Below are 22,958 nucleotides of genomic sequence, written 5' to 3'. Positions count from 1 at the left end.
TCAGTTATTTTAATGCTTAATTAAGCCTACTAAAATGCATTGTATGAGCTTCTGTTACTGTCACTGTTCATTCTATTGCTCTATCATATTTTATCTTTCATTTAATAGCACAGCACATATTTAGAGCTGCTTCAGCAGGGCTCAGTGCTGAGGACTGGGTCAGTGGTTCAGATGTTTGTCAAAACCAGTGAAATATCAATTATTTAATCCAATTTTGATACTACAACAAAAACTACCTGCCTAATTAATGTGAATTTAAACCAAGTAAGCAGTCAGTAACAAAATAAGAACAAACAATCGAATTACAAATAGGACAAATAAATACAACAGAACAAAGAAAGACTACAAATGAAATAAACAGTGTTTTTAGAGTTTTTCAGGTAGATCTAACAGGTACAGAAATTTGAATAAAGTAATCAAATGTGAAAAAAGCATATTCATTACTGTATAAATTATATATAGATGGATATTTTTGTAAAGTTGAAAAGGGTAGCCTATTTAGTCAAGAGCATTGAGTATTTCTTTGTCCTTTGTTTGATTAACATTAAAACACAGAAGCAGGATTATTAGACTGCTGCCCCTTTAAGACGAACGGACCGCATTTGAACCACTGATCTATATAGAATGACATTATATAGATCAGTGATTTGAACATGCTACGTTCATTTGAGATATAACCGACTTTGTTTACTAGGATACTCGCCAAGACGGGCGTTTTTACATAATTTGCGTTCATGGAACTTCTTGACCTGCACACGTCCTGTAATAATGTAGGGAACCACTCGTTATACTTAAATCAGGTAACAGTTCATGTTTTACTTTACTTACATATACGATTTAGTTTTCATCCAAATAACATGTGCTGAGTGAACGATCAGCAATCAAGAGCATTCAACTCGCTCTCTCTCTCTCTCGTCAGTTAACGTTAATAATAAGCTACATGCCTCGTTTTATTTTCTTTGCCATTGACATCTGACTGAACAAACTTTCCACTGATGTCTGTTTAAAGGGATGTGCTCGACCAGCTCGCGCGTCTATGCCTCAGTTCACCTCGACAAAGCACTCGCGGCGGCCAGTTTCGTTTCGCAAAATGTACGTGGTATCGGCGAATTTTTATGAGTACGAGTATATGAGGACAGTATCGGCCCGATCCCCGATGCCAGTATCGGTATCGGGCCATCCCTAGTTACAATTTCATTCCTGAAAGCAGAAATCGCAGATTTGTTTTTATTTTAACGTGGCACAAAAACATTCCATGATCAATGCTGATGACAACAGATGAACTTTGTCATTTCTGCACCATTAGTGGCACCAAACTGCAACAATAATGAGCGTTTTAAACCATTTTCTGCTATTGGGAGACAAAAAACAAGTAGTCCTGTTCCAAAGTCATGCAACAATGACAGATAGCAGCATTAACAGGTTGTAATACCTTTAATGCAAAGCCTTCCTGTAGCTCAAACAGTAGAGCATGACCATCACAATGGTCATTGGTTTGATTCCCAAGGAAATGCGTGATTTGAAAAAAAAGAAAGAAAAAAGCATAGCTTGAATGCAATGTAAGTCGCTTTGGATCAAACATCTGCCAAACGCATACATTTAAATGTAAATGCATACTTAACCGAAACTGTGATTGGTCCATAATCAAAATTGGTTGGTACTTGGACTTTTATTTGATTTCCTTCACATAATTGCAACACACTTAGAGATATAAAGATGTAAAGGGTTCGGTGAGCATGAGGGAGACTCAGATTTGAATCGTGGCCCAACACTATTCAGCTCAGGGGAATCCAACAAACAGAAACGCTGTAAAAAGAGCATTTTACTTCTTCTATGCACAGATCTGACTCTCCTTTGCAAATCAGCAGGGCCTCTGTGGTGAAACACCTGTAAATCTCTGCTGTTTGCTTTGCTCTCGCCTCTAAAAACTGGTGCATTTATAACATCGATCAATCTGTAAAAATTCTCCAGGGAGCTTTTAGAAAATCTAGCTTGAAATTGAAAAAGTGGCCATTTCAAATTCAATGATGCGTTGAGGTGCATTAAGTAACTTGATTTATGAATTCATGCTGGCACTGAATATTTTCCAGTAGCAGCGTTGATTTGATGGAGGGCGTTAAACGCCGGGTGACGCTCACTCTCGATGGGCAGGCACGGCATCGGGAAGGAGAACTGCTTAAGACCGGGATTTATGGAAGCGGTTCCACGGCTTACCCGCTCGGCACGGGCCACTGAGCGACAAGCCATTTGCAGACGGAGCAGCCTGCGTCTCCTCCCCACAAATGCAGGTTTGCATTTCCCTCTAATGGGATCATTTATAATCCCAGTAAACTCAAACTCCGCAGTGGAACGCTGCCACCTCCACACTTTCCATGAGGTCCATCCAAACAGGGCCATGCGTCTGCAGCAGGAATGCGTGCAGACGTGTTAGCGCACCGCATCCCTGTGCACGCGAATGTGGGTGAGTGGCAGCTGCGCGCAGGCCATTAGGATGCCGCTAACATCCACCGCTAACAGCTCGCTGGAAAAATCAAAATTGGAAAATGATCATGGAATAATACCCAAACCCAAGCATCCTGCGTAAGGGAATATGAGAAAGTGAGCGAGGCCCAAAAGAGCTCTCCAAAACACAGCACTTTTCACATTTGCTGCTCACTTCATTTTGAGTTGTAAAAAAAGCATATTAAATCGTCAATAAAAGCAAGCGCCCTCGAAAATAAAAACAGAAAAAGATGTGGAACTACTGATGAAGTACAAACACTCATACAAACATTTAAAGATTCATTAGTGCACTGTACCGAGTAAGATTTTGGGGCTCCTTTTGGACTGCATTCTGCTACACAACGCCACTTTCAACCATTCAATCAGCTCCTTTGTCACTCAGAAATGGGTCAAAACACAGAATTAATATGGGCTACGTAGCCAATTCACATTGATTTTACTCTTGACACTAGACTTAGACTACTAAAAGGCCCCAATATGTAAGCACAAAGCAGAACTGAACAACAAATCTGGTCAAAAGCAAAGATACAAACATAGCTCAGTCCAGAAACGTGTCGGTGGACGTGTATAAAATGCACGTGTATGGACTGCTCTCAATTAGATCTTCCGGCCTTCATATTACAATGGAAGAAACAAACTCAAGAGTCTCTGTAGTTTCAGCCTGTTTATATGCTTTACGCACAGTAAATGTACCCGAGAGAAAACACGTCATAAAAAAAAGAACAGGCGCTTTAACAACGGAAAAGTCACAATAAGAGCAATTTCGACATTAGTACAAAGGCCTCGGCTGGTCTAATTGCTTTTATTTTTTTCCCTTCATATAACCCCGCCTTCTCTTTTGAATAAATTAGCTGAAGTCCTCACCGCGGTGACCTCAGCAGTTTCGTGAGCCAGATCACGTCTGGCTTAGATTAAGCGGTGTGTGCAGGTCTGAAAGCGATACAGCGGCTCTTTTCCAGGACGTGAACCCGTCCAGACAAATCCACACACAAGCTTACGGATCCGAGCAGCCCATCGCAGTTTGGTGCACCTTGGGTGTTTAACCAAACACCAAAAACTCTGCGGCCTGAGAGGAGCAGAGCCCAGAAAGCGTTTTTCTCCAGACGGGGGGGCTGGATTAGATGTCGCAGAGCACCAGAGGAGGTCAGTGGGAGCTAATGGCAGTCAGATGGGATGCCGTTCCTCGTCTTAAAGCAGGCCGGGCCCCGCATGACGGCGAGATAACGAGCGTTGTCATTCGTTACCCCAGAGGTCGATCTTTATGAGGTAGCGAGACATTCCATCTCTTCTGTGGTCTCGCTCGACCCTAATGAAAGTCGTCACGTTATGACCCGGTTCCTGTAATGACTCGTCCCGGGATATACGGACTGCCGCGGTGAGGTTTTCTTTTAATGACTGAAAGGTCGCAGCTGGAGTCTGGAAAGAAATATCGCCATGTCATTGCGGTCATGACTGTGACACTAAAAGATATTAATATTTCATGCAATGAGCATCTTTCTCTATTGCGAATAACGATAAATGCACTTTTTTCCTGCTAAATATAGGCTTAAAAACCTTTGCATCAGGTGCACAGTAAAAACATGTCAAACAAAAGATTGGCAGGATTGCAAAATGGTTATATTGGCGCCACTTTAAGCAATGCAAGCACTACAAGACTACAGCTAATCATTTAGATGGTTGATTTCAATGATAAAACTATTTATAGAGTCAACTCACGATTCATAAACATTCACAAAAGCCTTCATGTACTATATCACTTCATTTTCATATTGCTGTATCACGTTATATTTCTAATAGGTCACTCACTTCACAGTTTGACTCCTAAACAAATTTCTTAGAAGCAATTTATAAATGCCATGCAAATGGGTTTGATTAGTTCGCATAAGAAGCAAGCACATGCACAATATTGGAGACTTCAAAATGGAGACTCTTTCATAGTGAAGAGCTTGCTCGCCTCTTAACGAAGACACAATCTTTGCAGACGTGCAACTGATACTTTTCAGTCTGGGGAGAGAATACGTCTGACTAGTGACTGGTAAAGCCATTCTACTTCAAAATTGGTTTCAAGGAGGGAAAAAACATCTTTAAGGTTTTATTCTAATTACCCTGAAAAAAAGAAGAGGAAAAGTCTATTCGGAACAGGATAATCGTACATGTTTCGACATGCGGAAAACATTATTTCAATACAATTGTGTTAAAAACTAAACTAGTGATTTACTGCTGCTAGTTAAACCAGGTCAAAATTCCCTTTTACAAGAATAAAATTAAAGAGTGCTCTCCCACTCAAAGGAATATAAATCTCTTCACTCACAGCAGCCATTAACAAAACCGTTTTCATTAATGAAAACATGAAACACAAAGGCTCCATGCCCCAACAGACTGGGAACGTTTTCCATCTTAAATTTAAAGAGAAAGCAAGTTTCAGGTGTTAAGTGTTACGTTCCTGTTCTTCATGACGATGGGTTTCAAATGGCTGTTTCGGGGAATAAATGAATGAATAAATTCTCCTTAAAAAGGAAAAGAGTGTATAGTCTAGCTTGAAATGTAGGTATCAACGCTATTGATAATAAATAACAGATTAAAATGTCCCAAAAATGAGACTTAAAAGTACAGAAACGAAGGTTTGAGAGGATCCGCCCCTCTTGCGGGTTTGACCACGAGCAAACGGCGGAAATCAGATATCCTGTCTGGCCTTTAACTCGCATCGCTTATTAATGAGGCTGCGGTTCAAAGAGACTAAACACGAGACGGCATTAATATGGATTTACCACGTCCTCAAAACGTCTTTTTCATCATCTCCATCTCAAGCCATCATCTGCAGAGAAATGGTACGAAAGCCACATCATTACGCCGCCAGACTAGTCTTGAGCTAATGTCAAAAATATGAAATCTAGAGAAAATGAAGGGGGGGAAATGACAAGCCACCATTCATATCTTAATATTTTCCAGAGGGTAAATAGGAGTTGAAATTATAATGACATCAAGGAGTGCCCTTAAAATCCATAAAATGGTTGCGTTGTACAGGAATGCATTTCATTTTTTTTTTTGTACCTTGTGCCTCTATTCACCTTTACAACAAAAAGAAAACATTAGGATGAGAAAAGACCTGTGAACTTGTCTAACCCATGTGCTTTATTTTCTGTTCTGGGAGAACGAGCACGGTGTTCCTGTGTGATTGTCCTTCAATGAAACCTATAAGGATAGTAAAGTCAATATTTGAACATTTAAACAATGTTTTGGGAACAATATTTTTAATGACTACCAGCTATAAAGTAACAAAACCGTGACAGAACTTATAACAGGTTCAGACAACTTTTCCAAGCTTCCGTAGTAAAACCATGCAAGGTCATATAAATTTCCTCAACATTATCCTCAAAAAGATCCAGTATATCCTTCCCTCAAAAAACAACATGACTAAAATCCATTTCTCAGGGGGCTTATCTTCATTTCATCATAAACTGATTGCTGGTAAGGACTGAGAGAGGAACAGGTGCTACAATCTGAGTAATAGCCCTGCTGGATGATGTTATGTTGCTATTTCCCTCCCGTGACTAAACAAGTCCAGCCAGACAAAACCGCAATGTGTTTAAGAATGAGACGACCAACTCATCTTCATGGACAACAGGGTCCATCAAGCTACTGGAGTCACTGACTCAGAGCGGATGAAAAAAACATGGGAGTGCACACTCACTGCAAAGGACCGGCCCTGAGAAGGTCCTACTCCGACACATTGGTCCCTGAAAACCAACCACTGATATAAGTTGATGGCTAGAGAGTTCAAGGGGAGGAGGCAGAAAGGGTAGAAGAATAACCCACACTTTATAGATCTCCAGCGGAAAGCCCTGGAGTGTTAGAGTCCCTCTAGGACGCAGTATAACTGTAAATGAAGTGGAAGAAAGCAGTGAGGGAAAAATAAAGATAGAAGGTGTCAAAGGAAAGCTAGCAAGCAAATAAGAAGGAAAGAAAGAAAAAAAAGGAATGAAGGAAGAAAAGGAAAGCTTGCAAGCAAATAAGGCGGCAAGAAAGAAAAAAAGGAATGAGATGGAATGAAAAAGTAAGAAATCAAGTAGGAAATATTTAAAATCAGTAAAGAAAACAAATAAAAACAGGAAAGAAGGAAGGAAAATAAAAATTAAACTGGATCTCACAGAAAGAAGCAAGGAATGAAGGAAAGAAGCAAGAAAGGAAATGAATGGAACGAAAGTTAGAATGATTAAAAATCAATTAAGGAAGGAAGGAATAAGCAAGCAAGTAGGATTGATTAAAGAAAGAGAAAGAAAGAAATCAAGCAAACGAGCAATCTTCAATCAAGTAAGCAAGCAGAACAAAAATAAGATAAAAAGTTTGATAGGAAGTGAGCAAACGAGAATGAAAGCAAGGAAGAACGATTTCAAACCACTAAAGCAGGCTAGAAAAAAAGAAAGGCTATTATTAACTGGGAGTTAAAAAAAACTGATGTTGATAGCTGTATAGAACCACTTTGCTCCCTGCCTGAGCCGCCAGCTGGGATATTTGCATAAGCAGTAAAAGAGAAGGATGGACAGAGTGAGTGAGGGAGGGAGGGAGGGAGGGAGGGAGAGAGAGAGTGTGAGTGTGAGGGAGGAATCATACCAGACACTCCCACAACCTATAAAGCACAACCATACTGAAACACTCAGTGAAACCACACGTGGGTCTCTGTTCAGGGGGGAGAGCCAGCGCTGCACAGGGACAGAGAGCCGGAGAAGGAGTGAGCATGTGTGTTTGAGGAAGCAAAACGCTGATTTCAGCTCAAGTAGAGAAGCGCTTATGGGATGTGAGTGAGTACAAACAACAAGTTCAACCCTTCAGGATCAATTCTCAAAGACTGACTGTTAAGAAAAACTAAATTCAAAGGGTCTGTAGTGGCAGAGCAATGTAATACCAGAGCGCAACTGTGCCAGAGGACTATCCGGAGAGCAAACAAGTGCAGGATTGGTTCCAAAGCTAAAAACCCCATGCATTACGAACTCTAGAGTCTTACAAGAAGCAGTCGAGATTAGTGTGGAGAGGTTTGGAAAATTCAGCACCTGCTGACAATGTCTTTCACGATGGTGCGACAGGCTCCCAGCCGATACCTGTACTCGGAGATCTCGATGATGTCGGAGGACGATGAAAACGGAAGCGAGAGCTCAGGCTCAGACGACCGCTCGTTTCGCTTGGACGCCTCGGGGTACGACGTTAAAGTTGGAAGAAAGAGAAAACCTGGAGTAAGTGGAGGCGGACGGATGATTGGGCCACCAGCCATTTCCGCCAGCTTTATAGGTCCGCTGCCCGAGGGCCGTCAACGCAACGCAGCCAACGCACGGGAGCGGGACCGCACCAATAGCGTCAATACGGCCTTCACCGCATTGAGGACTCTCATCCCCACAGAGCCCGCCGACCGGAAGCTGTCAAAGATCGAGACCTTACGGTTGGCATCCAGTTACATATCTCACCTGGGAAACGTTCTCCTGGTGGGTGAAGCATGCGGAGACGGCCAGCCGTGCCACAGCGGAGGGCCCTCGACCTCGAACTACTACCACCACCACGGCTCACCCAGCCGGGACTCGGAGAACTCCCAGCCCAAACAGATCTGCACGTTTTGCCTCAGCAACCAGAGGAAAATGGTGAGTAAGACGCATGCAGGTGTTCTCCGTTAAGGTTGTGCAATGATCTGGACATGTTCAAGTCCACAAACAAGCTGAAGAAATACTGACAGAGGTGTGAAATACAGCTGAACCTCAGGGAGGGACATGAACGGGTCTGATTTATTCTTTGCTAGTAAGGTCACTGAGGGCAACGACTTGAGGCAATGTTAGTCAGGATACGGTTGAGATATAGTAAACACTATCAAAATAAATCCTTAATGTCCAATGTTAGAGAATAAAGGCTTTTAAACTAACAAGAGTGAAAGTAAATAATCTTTTGAAAGCCCAATAATTATTTTATTTTTACAATACCTTTCAAACAAGTAGATGCAAGGGTTTGTTTCTTTGCCGCAAAGTATTTCTGTAAATCTAGCTAACCAAAACAAAGCAGTTAAAACACACGTAAACCACACTCCTTACTTCTAAAACTGGCACTGCAAAAACTTAAGACTACAGAAAGCTGATAAGGTATAATTTGGTACATGTTTTCCGAAGCATGAGCAACTAGTGGTTTTAAACAGTCAGTCATGAATGTTCCTACAACAGCCAACTAACTCTTTTAGCGAATCTGCGTCGTAATTCCAGCCTCCCCAAGATAACGTTTGACACTGAAAACCATCCTCAGCACTCTGAAGCTGAGTTATGACTTCATCCACATGTCCTTTTCCATCAAGAGCGATATCTCTGTTACAGAGTGCGCTGCTACCATGACCTCATAGACAGATGCAGTGAAAGATCGGATTAAATGTACCCCAATGGAAAATATCCAATCAACAAAGAGACTGTCAGGTAATATACAAACACATCATCCATCTCTTCCCGCGGCGAGCGTGACTGCACTGACCTTGGCCCGTTGAGCCAACACCGCAGCACATTAAAAATAAAACTGTAAATCACACTCTGGCTGTGAGGAATACAATGACACCAAACCAAAAACAGGGGGAAAACTGTAATTTAAACTTGCATGGCGAAGAACTGTCAGAGGTTGAAATATAACACACGCTCAAGACAATTACACTCCGCCATGACAAAAGAGCATTTTTGGTCAGGGTATCTCACCACCGCAACGTGTGTTTAATCCTCAAAAACCTGAAGTGCTTCCAGAAGCCAGTGAGTTAAATTTTCTTTTTCTGGATCTTTTAAAAGTAAAGTCTGTAGCGAAGGAAATAAACAATAAAAGAATAGCAACAATAGCAGGAATCTATTCCGCAGTGGAGACTCGGCACCGCACGGGTGAATTACAACGAACCTAGTTTGGGCCATTCATGACAAATGAGCAAATGGGAGGCATAAATATGCAAATGTAAATGGTGCGTGATCTATATATCAAGCCATGAGAATCTAGGGAACATCTGCAGCAGGGTATTTTCCCCCAAGTAGCCGTGCACCAACCTCAGAGTTTCACTCAAACATCCTGTGTTGTTCTTAGTCTCTTCCTTGTTGCCCAATTAATATCTCTGTCAAGCACGATACGCAACCTTGCTTTCAACATCGTAAATCTTACGGAGAAGGATTATCACAGATTTAACACAGTGGTCTTTGCACATAGGCCTGCAGTTGAGAGAGCCAATTCCAATTTCTCAAATGCAACATCAATTTGAGCTTACGGTCTTTAAAATGTGAAGATTTAGATGGATTTATCTTGTGACAAGAAAACCACTAAGTACAAAAAAGTGAAGAAGAAAATGCCTGTGCATCCCTAAAAACTGATTAGCAGTTCTGATAGACCAATTTATATTCGCCAGAATTGATTTAATCAGCTGCTATTTAATCATTTTATATCTCAGTTGCACTAAAGTATCAACTCAAACAAGGCTTGTGTGTCCAATTCATGTAGTCAGTGGCTAAATATTGGCTATATATATATTGGACATCGGCCACTGTTGCTCTCTAGAAAACAGTTAACCACAAATTAGCATCATTAAGTATCCAAATCTAATCCTTAAATGTTTGATATTGTACAAACCACACCGCTTATAAAGAGATTGACACAAATGCACACAACATAGCCGTTCCTTTTACTTGCTAAACTGTTTATGGTTAAACTGTTGTTGAAAATCATACAGAAACCACATGGTTATGAACAACAACAGGCCAAAGGCCAACACTCCCATTTCAGGCAGTAACCTTAATCCGTACAAAACGAAATGATAGATCTTTATAAGTCCAACCGAGAAGTACGCCCATGTCTTCGGGATTCCAGTGGCAGGCAGATATTTGAAACAGACCGGGCCTTGCCTTTGTAGTGCACTTTCAGAAGTGGGTCTGTGTGCTCCAAAACCACACTCGTCTCTTTTACCCCTACTTAGTGCTCATTACGCCGTGAAAGTATAACTCAGCCAAAACGCACAGCTTTATTGTTTCTAAAGAAAGAGAAAGACGAAATAAAGAACACACACACACACACACACACCAGGGGAAAGACGTAAAGGTATAACTGAATTCAAATGTTCAGGTTTTCGCCAAAGTTAAGCGTCTGTAAGCTGACACAGAACAGACAGCTGCGTCGAGATTCTCCAGCGAACGGGCGAAACAGACTTTTAAATCAAACACAGACAGTCGCGCGGCAGAAAACTGCTACTTTTGTCTGCTAAGACGCTCAAGACTCAAATAGATTTGTGTCTATATAAAAATGATAGATTTTACCCCAAACATTTTCCAGATTTTGATTCATCTGGCATTTTTATCTGCATTTATTTTCATTTTGGACTACATCTCAATATTTGCACATGCACACACTGCCTCACGCACTAACTAGTATTTTCTACATCTCTACATGCACAGGGCTGTACCACAAATATGACAGAGTGAGAAATTTTCCCTTTTTGTATTGTTTTGACATCTTCTAGCCCATTAGGCTAATCCACACTAGTGTGATTGCATAACAGGACTGTACTACTACTCAGAAAATTGAGGAAGACGTCCCATCTGCCCCACAGTCATGGCGTCTGCTGAGATGGTAACCAAATAAGAAGTAACATGGGTAATATTTTCTGGATAATTATCAAGACTTCTCTCATTGCCAGCATATGGAAGAGTTTAGAGTCTCTAACGGGAGCCCGAACATTTGACACAATATGAAATTATTAGAAGTATTAGCAGCACACACTAAAGAGCCAACATTTTTTCCTCCGTAAAATGCCATTTTATTCGAATGAATCCTGAACGATTTGGCCAAAAGCGGGATCTTATAAAACCGCCAAATGTGAATACTTCAATACCTTCTGGAAAGTGAAGCCACATGAATTAAAGTTGGGCTGGAATTGGGTCATCCTTTACCACAGGTGGGGCGGTACGCTTCATAACCATAAACGAAGGGAAACTAGTGTTTTCGTTTGTGGGCAGCAGCAAAAAGGTCTGTGCAAATACTCCGGAACACTATAAAAACAATCAAAAGCGTGTAAATGGCGCATTCAAAGGGTGCAAAACTCATATATTGGGATTAACTCAAACAGAAGACTGGTTTTAATAATCTACCAGGTCCTGTCACCACCGAGAGGCTAGAGTTACACGACTAAACACATGCGTGCACACACACCGTCTCATTATGATCTTTAGCAAGCTGTCAACGTTACCCGTCAACCTAAGGTGAAGCCAAATATTTGTGTTAAGAGCCCCGTAGATGCTTGAAGAAAAAAAAAAGAAGAAGAAAAAAAAAAGAGGTGACCACCAATTTATTGATATAAAGATATTTGAGAATTTGCCGTGATTTGTTTCCTGCCTCAAAGTACTTGGAAATAATGTGTTTATAAAGGACTTCAGACCAAGGGGAGCGAGCGATCAATCTGGGCATTTGGACGTAAGCTCCAGCAATAATAATTTCTTTACGGCGTGTTAGACAGGATATGAAAAGCAAATGTAGGCAAAATCCTATTAGTTTGGCCGTAAGTGATCCCTGGAGTCAGAACGCTGGTGACTTTAAAGTGGCACTGAACTTAAAGGAGGGGATGGGAGAAAAAAAGAAAAAAAAAAGAAAGAAAGGAAAGAAAAAGGAAAACGTTGAGGGTCAGGGTTATTTTCAAATGGGATTCTGTCTGACTTCATCAGTTAAGGTTGAGTGTTTTGACTAGAAACTCCGCCTACATCAGATGGGGGCCGCAGGAACGATGGCATTCCATCTGCTCCTGTTCTAAGCAAAGCAAACTGGGAAATGTGAGCCAGGTGTGTGTGCGCGTGCTACCGCAAACGGAAAGGTGATAGGAGAAAAACAGCAGGCGCATTAATGCCAAACCAACGGCCTGCAGGGAGAACGATGACATGAACCCTCAAGAGTCAACAACTCTGAAAAAAAATGAAAATAAAAATTATGTATTTGCAATTTTTTAGATAAATGATTGACCTAATTGAAATGAACAAATAACAACAAAAAAGTAGTTGCACCTGACATTTCGTAACTAATGGATTGTTTTCTTTCATTGCAGAGCAAAGACAGAGAGAGGAAATCAGCCCTGAGGAGTTAAGCCACGACGTGAATGGATTTACAAAACATTAGCATCACCAGTGTACATAAACTGTTGACTGCAAATGCAATGTTATGGTGTGTATATATGCAAATATCAGTTCATATTTAATTATTTGTAAATCGCCTTTGGACTGGAGCATTTTTATTGGAGAAAAAAAACAAAAAAAACACATGACATGACTGGAAAAAGACCAGACTGCAGCAACTTGATTACGCAAGAGCTGAACATCCCGCTACAGACTTCATCCACTTCCACCTTTTCCATGCTTTCACACACACCAAGCTACACCAAATGTTTATCTTTGACCACAGGGAGTTGAGGTAAAGCTATTCGCCAAAGACTATCCAAAGAAGAGGACGGCATTCACAAGGTTGCAAACGATCACAGAGAAGACACAGCGTACGGAGCCCAACTTTGCAAAGCAAAACAATCACAGAACACCCTGCTATATTAAGGATTCTCGGATTGTGCTCATATCGAGGGCATGAATGGATGCAAACTGATATGTGACACGATATTTCTGACAAAAAACACGAAAAGACACTTAGCCTGGCTATGAAAACACAATAAAGTCAATAAATGCAGTATATACTGTATGTCTAATATGGGAAATTACATATATTCTTCATTGTTTAAATTAAAAATTACTGAATGAAAACCACCTGCATTTCTTTCTAGCACGATTCAACATGTCACGAAGATGTTCGAATATCTTTGCCATCAAGCAGTTCTGTAATTAATTAAGACCAACACCTCAATGCAGCTATAAAAACAGAGTCCCTCCAGATAAAGATCAACACTTTCATTTTATCATCTCTGTAGATCATCTCTCATCACGCGTCCTCGAGGTCTAAATATTTAATTTCACATTCTCTTTCTGGTTTTAATCTGAACGTAGTTTTTTCTTCCTAAGGTTGAGAAATACAAACACATATAGAGTCACTCATATTGTCTTATATTTCACAAACTCAGACACGATACTTACTACGGTATTTACAGTTGTTTAAGATCTATAGCAGTGGTTCTCAACCTTTCTGACTCCAGGACTCTCTATTGTCCACAACAATATTCGAAGGCCCTGTGATATTCCCAGGTTTTCATGATCTAAGGATAAATATTTGTACAAATTCTATCTAGAACTAGAAAAGCGCCGTATACATTTTTTTATTATTATTATTATTATCAGTTCTTAATTCTTAAGAATTTACATTACTTTTCTAGGTCTTGAAATCACACTTTAAAATGACATATCTTGATTTTTTTGTGTGGTTTTGGTCTATGCTTGTTTTGTCTTGTAATCCCAATACCCCCTTATACATACATACACGCATACATACACATGTACATGCATATGCATATCTGTATATATATATTTAACAATCAACATTTAATTGGTTGAGAACTCCTAGTCTATAGTCACTGTTGGTCTTTAAGAACTAAGGAAAAGCACAATATAATCCTTATAGGATCATGAATATTTATCACATTCCATCATGCTGATTTGCTTAAAGGCAGAAGTTGGTAAATATGAAGTAAGATCTGTGTTCGTTTATTTCACTGCGTGGTCCTAAAGTAGGCGTTTTACCTGGATAACTTATTTCTTTGGATTGCAGTCAAATAATGATGCCAAACCAAACAAAATTATGGTCGCTACGCCGCTGTTCCTGGTGGTGTTGGTTGGATCTTGTGTGTCAGAGGACAGAAGGAAGTTTGAGGTGAAACAGACGACCGAACCGAGGTGGACGGCACAGAAAGCGAGGCCTGTCAGACGGACAGCTGTTGCGTGTGGTGGCGCAGATGGGATTCGCAGGTAAAGCTTTTGGCAGCGGTCCTGGCAGCGTCCACCCCTGACAGCGCCAAAAAAGGGTGAGAGGAAGTTCGGACAAATTTTGTCTTGGTCTTGAGAGTTTTGACTCGCATATCACCTTCTACACCTTCCAAAACCTGCTCGGCAAACTAATATCATATCATCTCGGGTAACTAAAACGACTCTCTGCTTTGTTAAACTAATCAAAAAAAAAAGCTCTATTTTAATCTTTTGACATTGCGTTAATATAATAATAATTGCATTCCTGTGATTGTTTTTGTAGTTAATGCCTAAAACATTCAGCTTCTTCTTAAGGGAAAAAAAAAAAAAACATGTTAATACACAAAAGAGCAGCTCATGGGTGATATTTCATACTGAGCTTCAATGATATTTCAATTCGACCATTGCAAAAACAGCTAATTATTTAACTTTTGTTAAACGCCCCATCTGGATTTCATTTCTAAATAAATCTGCCGTTAAGAAGTTTCTCCACGATTGGCGCAAGAACCGCAAAACTTTGCGATGAGACGCACAAGCTCTGGAGTGTCATTTATTGAAGAGCTGAGAGGAGATTGTTTTTCAACTACATTATCGATTGTTTTCGGTTTAAAAGTAAATCAAACTAGTTTGTTGTCGATGAAGCGGAATGTGATCTTTTCTGATGAGGCTGTGGAGGTACGCAAGACGAAAAGAAAAGCATTGGGCGGCATCCCGCTGAGTCTTACCCCTCTGTTCACCCCGGTCTGTCATTCTGTCATCCCCTCATATCTCACCAGCCAGCGCACACAGAACAGCTCCATATCCACACACATGAACCCGGTTACCTGTGTGTCTGACGCAGGCCTCGCATCCAGCTACTACAGACATCAGCACTCAGACAGAAGAAGAACAACGACAAAGGAAGTATTCAGCATCGACAACGCATTAAAATACACTTGTCTGATTCTAAAAATGAAAAAACGTTCTAGTCGCTCATGGAAATTCAATTGCAGTAGAGCTCAAAACGTCACAGACTACAAACAGAGGACCGACTAAAGAATAAAACAAACTATGGCCACCTATATGGAAAAGATATTAAACTTTTTTTTATAGATTATAGATTTCTAGTCGCAGTGGTCAACCGACATGCCCAATACTGATACACATTAAATAATATCATATAATACATAAATCTTTTATTTAATCCCATGAAAATGCAGATCCTGTTGTAAATAATAGTGAAAATCACTTTTTAAAGCTGTTCCATCAGCCCTTAGCATATTTTGCCTCGTATTATATCAAATCATATCATATTATATCATTAAATGTATATCTCAAAATAAATATATTTTAGATTTAATATACATGTAATTTGATATACATATATAAAAATACAAAATATACATATATAAATGGCAGCAAATGTGAATTCCATAGATCCGTGAACAAGAAATAAATGCTTATTTTACATCATTTACTCAATTCACAGAAAAAAAAGATGAAAACCAAAACTGTTTATTCATTGGCGAGACTGTCTGTATATTTTGGAACGGACACAGTGGGAACTATGAACCGTGTTCTCCAACGTACACCATTATCCACCAGTACAAATAATCATAAAATGATCAGTTATCGGCCGATTAATCTGCTTTACTCATCAGTCACTGCTTAGAAGTGTCTGAATTATGTTGTTGCACAGTCAGTATCCAAAACCATTGTCTGAAGGGATGTTTACTAAAAGCAAAGAATGAAAGCATCATTCTGCACATTTTCTTTACATCATTTTTATCATTCAATCATGCCAATATTTAGCTATTGCAAGTTTAATACGATGAAATGGACCACTTTTGTAAAGTATATATATATTGAACTCTTCTGTTCGGCATTTAAGGTTTTTTTTGTTGGGTTGCTTAGGGTGTGTTCACACTTGTAGCTTGGTTCTCTTGGTCCAAAAAAAAAAGATTAATACATTTAGTCCTGGTTCACTTAGCATCGACACTGTCATTTTTAACACCGAACCTAAAGAGAAGAAAAAAAGAAGAAAAAAGCCTTTTTTCCCCCGTAAATTATATCAAAAATGTATTTTAGATTTATCGGCCAATATATCGGTTATCGGCTTTCAAATATAAAGAAGTATTGGTTATCGGTATATTTTCCGATGGAACTTACCGAACATCCAAAACTGGACTAAATGTACTCGGTAATGTGCTTAGCCTACGTATGATGGTATTTTGACCAGTTGAGAACTTGTGAAGAGCTTATAAAACGTGTAAAAGGTTCAAAACGGCAGCAGGAATTCCTCCGTTGAGGAGACGCGTTTACCAACGCCTGTACCGAACTGTAATGGTAATGTAGCTCTCATGACGAGAAGAACCACGTGTGCTTGAGCACTAGGTCGCATTTTGTGACATCACATAATGTTTTTGGTTTGTTTAGATGTCTTTGGTCCGTGTTGCATTCAGATTTAATTCGAACCGCACCAGAGATCGTTTGGAAGTCGCTCTGTTAGTGTGTCGCTGCGTGAACGCTGCCATCCGAACCCTGATGCGCTGAAAAGATGGGTCTCGGTCCACTTTTTTGGTGCACATCAGGGTTCGGATGGCAGCGTTCACACTTGTTCAAATGAGCGACACACTAACAGAGCAATCGCACCAGAGTTTTAGTCAAACCAAACCTGCAAAGTGTGAACACACCCTAATATTCATTAATATAAATTTGACTGCACTGATGCTATTGAATGAGAACAAAACTTGGGCTGGATTGTTTTCAGCAGAGCTGCTTTAAAGCTGAATCGATTTTGTTTCATAACGGATGAACTTTGCAACATTGACACTGTTGCTGAACTGAACTGAACTGAATCAACACCGAACAAAATGTAGCTGAATAATGACACTATTGTCTTGCACACGAGTATTACACGTTCAGTCTATAGACATGTAGTGTTTCTTTACAAAGTGACATCGCCATCTACTGGCCTGGCAGCAGAACACAGCGTTTTTAATCGTTTTCGCAGATCCGTGAGAACTGCCGTCTGTGCAGAACTTTTCAAAAGCACAAAAAAAGGAAAAACTTTTCTGTTTAAACGTACCCTAAATTGAGCTGAATAATGACACTATTGTCTTCAGTAGAGCTGCTTTATAACCGAAACGGTGTTTCATAAATGACGAATTCTGCAACATTAACAGTGTAATTTTTCTGTTTATTACTGTGGAGTTGCGTTGAAACAATCAGTACTGTATAAAAAAAGCACTACATGAATAAATGTGACTTAACTTGATACGAGCATATTTAAACTCTACAATATTAATCTATGCATTTAGCAGATGCTTTTATCCAAAGCCACTTACAAAACAGAAAAAAAAACCCGATAGAGTTTCACTAATGTCAAGGCACAAATTGGAAGCAACAGCAAATGAAACCTGAAAACACATTGTCCCCCTCATTACCGCCCTAAACAGTTTAAAAACAGAGCAGGCCGATGACCAGAGCAGACGCAGTTCTTTCCATGAAAGGCTGGACGTGGGGGTAATAATCCAGCCTCCCCCGGGTCCCGCGAGACCGTCTGGAGGATGGCTAACAGATGACAGCTGCACGGTTCTCGTCTGTTCAGCATCAGAGCGCTTCACCCGGCGAGGACGGTGCCATGCTGTCGGCCGGAAGAACGGATCCCCTTCACCTGACAGTTCTGCAGAGCACACTTTTAATATCCCAACTCCTAATACAGCACCAAAGGCCATAAAAACAAATCCCGTCATTATTTCTAATATAGCGAAACCGCAAAGGAGGTCATCAAAAGGTCAAGCGCTCATTACTTACGAAAAAAAAAAAAAAAAAAAAACCCATCCTGCACCACACCGATAAATAAATAATCTGCAGATCTTCGCACACAGGGCTTTAACCTTGGAGGACGCATGTGGAAAGTTTGCGTTCTGGCAACGTAGGTTTCAAATGGGTTTCCCACCTGGAGCATCCGGTACATCATTCAGAAAGTCATTATTTATTGAAAATTAAATATCTAATGAGGCCCTGAAGCTTTTCCTGCACGACGACTCTGGTCGTATAACAGAAGAGAAAGCCATCGAATCAAAGCCACAAGAGCGAAGCGCTTGACTTTTCCTTTATATCATTAACCGAAACATCCCACTGAGTGTTTTTTCCTTCCACTGTCCTACAAGTTATGATGAGCAGTTACGAGTGCAAAAGCATATTTGGGTTTTAAAATTTGAGGGCAAGCCTGGAGAAAGTCTGACTGAAGACATCTACGTCAGAAACAGAGGAGAGACGCTGAACGCCGAGGTGGTAACGGGCCGTATCTCTTTTTTCCTTTAGTTATTTTTCCACCTTCGTTGTACAAAAACATGCATCAAATACCTTGAACACAACGTGGAAAAAATGCCTCTAAAATAAGAGATACAAGCTCTGTTCCAAAACCTAGTGTGTTGCCTACATAGGGAGCATTTTAAGGCATCATTTACTGTAAAGGAATCGTCCACACAAATATATCGTCCACACAAATATATCGTCCACACAAATATAAACATCCAGTCTATATCCAGTCTACACACACAAACATTTCTCAAAGATCTTTTTTTTTGGTGGGGGTGGTGTTGAAAAAAAATGTATATATCAATATGACTATAAAATAATAATAAAAAAATTATTTTAATTATTGTTCAAAATAATGATTCTTATTACTACTACTAGATAACAAAATATTAAAATAGTACTTTTATTTTATAGTACAACTGTAAAATTACATAATATTTATGGATTTTTAATTTCTTAATTTTCAACCATCAAGCTTTTATTTTGACAGAAAACCTACAAAAAAAAGGAAGTCATATGCGTGAGTAAATGATGAGCGTATCAAAGAAATACATCAAAAAGAAAATGAGAAATGTTGCATTGCAACTTTTGCAACTTGCCTTGTACTTTTGATATTTTATTTCAATTTTTTAAAATGTTTTTACAATTACAAGTGGTAATAACCCTGCCATATATGCCAATATTATTTATTTTTCTTTTTAAGAGTGATTCGTTTTTTTGTTTGTTTTTTGCGAATCACAAGGTTACTGCCTACGTAGAGCGATCCAAATCAATCTCTTGTGATGTTTCGTTTAGGATGCTGTCAGAACAATGTAGGCAGCCAACTAGGTTTTGAACAGTTGTAGTCGTGGGATTTTCAAATGAAGTCTAGCTCATCTCCTTCCTGTATCTGAGGTAAACATTCAAGTGCATGCGTTCTCCATATCTCCATTCACGTCCTCACAGAGACCGAGGCAGCCCCCGCTGGCAGTTGGTTTCAATCAGGTCTTCTGGCAGGATGCATGCTGGGCCAACTGGGAGTTGTGCTGAAGACCGGATGAAAAGGAAGTCCTAAAAACTGTGGAACGACAGGTGGCTACTTTGGCTGCTCTCGAAGAAGAAGGAGGGAAAAAAAAGGCCAGCTTTCCAACGCCTACCCCCCACCTCCACACACCTGCAAGAGACCGCAGCCTGGGGTCCCGTTTGCTCCGTCTGACCGGCACGCGATTTATCCGAGCGCCTCCTCCCCGTCTGACCCTCCACCCCCGGCCCTCTGGATCAACATTCCCCTCTGACTAAGAAAAACACATCCCCGCTTCTCCTTAAATAGACTATTAAAAAGAAATTTCCTGCTGACAGCGGCGTGTCAGGCCAAGATTCCACATAATTTACCGGCGATCTGTCAATTTTATCAGCCTATTGATTTCAGCGGAGCGCGCTGGGCTGAAAGAAGACCTTTGTGTCCTTGGACAAGAACACTTTGGAAATCACTTCATCCTCAGAAGACAACCGAGACGTTTCAATCCATCCCAGAGTTTTTGGACAGCAGCCCGGAGGAGTGCTGCGCGTTTGCTGATCGATATCATTTTCATCTATTCTCTGACAACTTACAACACTATGGCCAGAAACATACTCTATACTAATGGTGCATTTGAAAAAACTGAACTGGCATTCTCATATCACTGTGGCAGCAACAATTTCAGCACTAAAGAGGGCGATGGTTACCTTCAGGTAGCTAGTTACTAACATTAAAACAATATTATGGGTTCAGAGCAAATTAAGCTCAATTGAGAACAGTGCCAGCCCACTTTTTATTTCAGTCCAGGAGTATTTTACACAATTTTTTTCTGTGTTAAAGCAACACTAAAGAACTTTTCCTCTGCGGTCCCCCTACAGGTTGTAAGTGGAATTGTTCATTACCGCTGTCGTAAATAATTTAACCTACGGCAGCCTATTGTCGCACGCTCGCTGTTTATCCAGCACCGGCTTTAGAATGAACGATGTCCACAGACAAGGTAGACTATGTTGCATGATTTTATGAAAGAATTGCGACATCAGAAACGAAGAAAATCTAAATAATGACTATTGTAACGCTTGCCGTAAAGCAAGTCAAATTTGTAGTTTCTTATGTCTCATTGGAACTTCAGAAACGCGACCCGGGCTGGCAAACTTGCATAGTGCGGTTATAGCAGATATAGGGCCGCAAAGCGAATCCAGAAGTGCCGTTTACCCTGTTACAACTTGATGAACCACTGATACGATTTTGGAAACATTATTTTAAAGGTAAAAAAAAAGTTCTTTAGTGTTGCTTTAAGAGTTACAAGCGCTGATCAAACCAACCAACTACGAGGTGAATCACAACATTACAAACTTTCCAAAAGTTATAAGCAAAAAAGTATTGAAGTATTGAAAATCAAAGCAAAAAGACAGTGCATGTGCATGCACTTAAAACTCTTCACACATAGGAGTGTAACGGTACACGTATTCAAACCGAAAGTTTTGGTATGGCATGCATGTGTACCGTACGATTACAGTGTCGTTTTAACCACTAAAAGTGCTGAACTTCTCTCTGTGCCGAACGTAATTTTAAACTCTGAGTTTCCACCCAAGGACAGCACAACATCCTTTATATCGATATACTCTGGTGTTGCGAACACATCTGGGAAATAACGAAGCACAGAGAGTAAGTGCACGATCCAAGTTGTCTTAAACATGAAACGTGCTTTACATTTAGCGCTTCAAATTAAATCACAAACCTTGCCCTACCGTCAGAGGCGCGCGTTATTTAATGCGTTTGAGACGCATGTTACTAATTCACGCAAGTATTTCCAATTCTCATAAAGGATTATCCTAACAGCAAGCGAGTCTACTTTTAACTTCTCCGAGTTCAGCGAACACGTGCGCGTCATTTAGTCGGAGCGGATTTGAATTGGAGTGCGATAATTCTAACCTTATTCTAAAATATTTTGATAACACTTCACTAATTTTTCATGCAAACTCACTTTAATCTCCTACTAGACTCGCATCATCTTTTCCCTATCAATTCCAGTCCTATTTCTACTGTACATATAAATACAAGTGACAAAAAGAATAAAAAATGTGTACTTAAATATGAATGAATCAATAATAAAATGGAGAAATATGATAAAACCTAAGATATTGCGCAATCCTCTGCTCTAGGTAGTGGCTTTGAGCCGCTTCTCCCCTCTCAAACACACACAGGAATACATTCGTTCAGTTTACGGCTCCAAATAGCTTACACGTTTGCTTGACTCCTGCCAGAGGGAGGAATTATTGGCCTGACTCTGATCTGGAAGGTACGGCGTGGGTGTGAGGACTGTGTGGGGACCAATGGCTCCCGGTGGGATACAGCCCTTAAATCCCCCCTTTACCTTGCTGTATTGCATGTGCAACAGAACACCACCCACATTCACTCGAGTCTAATTTGATAAATCTAAAGAGCGGCTCGATCCAATGGATCCGGGAGAACAAAACCGCTCTTTGTATTTTAATAGTGCAGACGTTTTCGTAAAAATCCATGCCCGTGTCTGCTGAAGCACAAAACATATTAATCATTCTCTTCCCTGAAACGCTGAACCCAATGGCGTGCTGGGGGGAAAGACAAAGAGAAGCATAGAAACTACATGAACAACAGACGCCGGCGGTGCTTTTAACAAGATTTGAGAGCAGAATAGGAGCAGGGTGCAAGACAACACCTCGGGCCAACAAGGCACGTACAATGGAAAAGTTCAAAGGTCTTTGGGACGAGCTAATGCACTGTACTTCCAAAATTTTAGACGTTGACTTCCATTAAGGAAGTTTTGGTGGAAATGGTACTCAGAAATTAGGAATGCACAATTTGGGGGAAATTTTTTTTAAATGAATGAAATTGTGATTTTTCTGACAAAAATTGTGACTGTGATGTAAAATATAATAATAAAAAAAAATCCAGGTTTGCTGTGCTTATTTGTAGGTCTGCACAATCATATCAATATGGCAATAAAATAATAAGAAATTACTGAAATAATGATGGATATCAATTTCTATTTAATAATAATAATAATACTTATATTACTATTGTAATATTTCACAGTAAAAAATATTTTTATTTTACATTGCAACTGTAAATTATAATACTATCATTTCTCTTATAACTCACTTTTCAAAAGCTAACCATAACCCTAACCATCAGATTTTGATTTTGATTTGGCAGCCCTTAAAGGTTTTCTTTTATTGATAAGCGCTTCTCATTAC

At 40.1% G+C, this 22,958-nt stretch overlaps 2 protein-coding genes across 2 annotated transcripts in view; one reads left to right on the top strand and one right to left on the bottom strand.

The window, feature by feature from the left end:
* Nucleotides 1-22,958, bottom strand: part of bop1 (BOP1 ribosomal biogenesis factor) — a 77,183-nt gene that overhangs the window by 32,834 nt on the left and 21,391 nt on the right. The window lies entirely within an intron of this gene.
* Nucleotides 5,556-13,267, top strand: scxa (scleraxis bHLH transcription factor a). Its single transcript, XM_084422989.1, has 2 exons — nt 5,556-8,129; nt 12,572-13,267. The coding sequence occupies exons 1-2, from the start codon at nt 7,560-7,562 to the stop codon at nt 12,608-12,610; spliced, it is 609 nt and encodes a 202-aa protein (XP_084279115.1). The 5' UTR covers nt 5,556-7,559; the 3' UTR covers nt 12,611-13,267.

Source organism: Rutilus rutilus (assembly GCF_951802725.1).
Source record: "Rutilus rutilus genome assembly, chromosome: 11".
In the NCBI taxonomy this organism is placed as follows: Eukaryota; Metazoa; Chordata; class Actinopteri; order Cypriniformes; family Leuciscidae; genus Rutilus; species Rutilus rutilus.
Note: the sequence above shows the minus strand (reverse complement) of the source record. Positions and strands in the feature narration are given on the sequence as shown.

Excerpts from the sequence above, each read along its gene's own strand:
- scxa (XM_084422989.1), top strand. The coding sequence starts at position 7,560 with ATGTCTTTCACGATGGTGCGACAGGCTCCCAGCCGATACCTGTACTCG. Across the intron at positions 8,130-12,571 it reads TCAGCAACCAGAGGAAAATG|AGCAAAGACAGAGAGAGGAA; the intron begins GTGAGTAAGACG and ends CTTTCATTGCAG.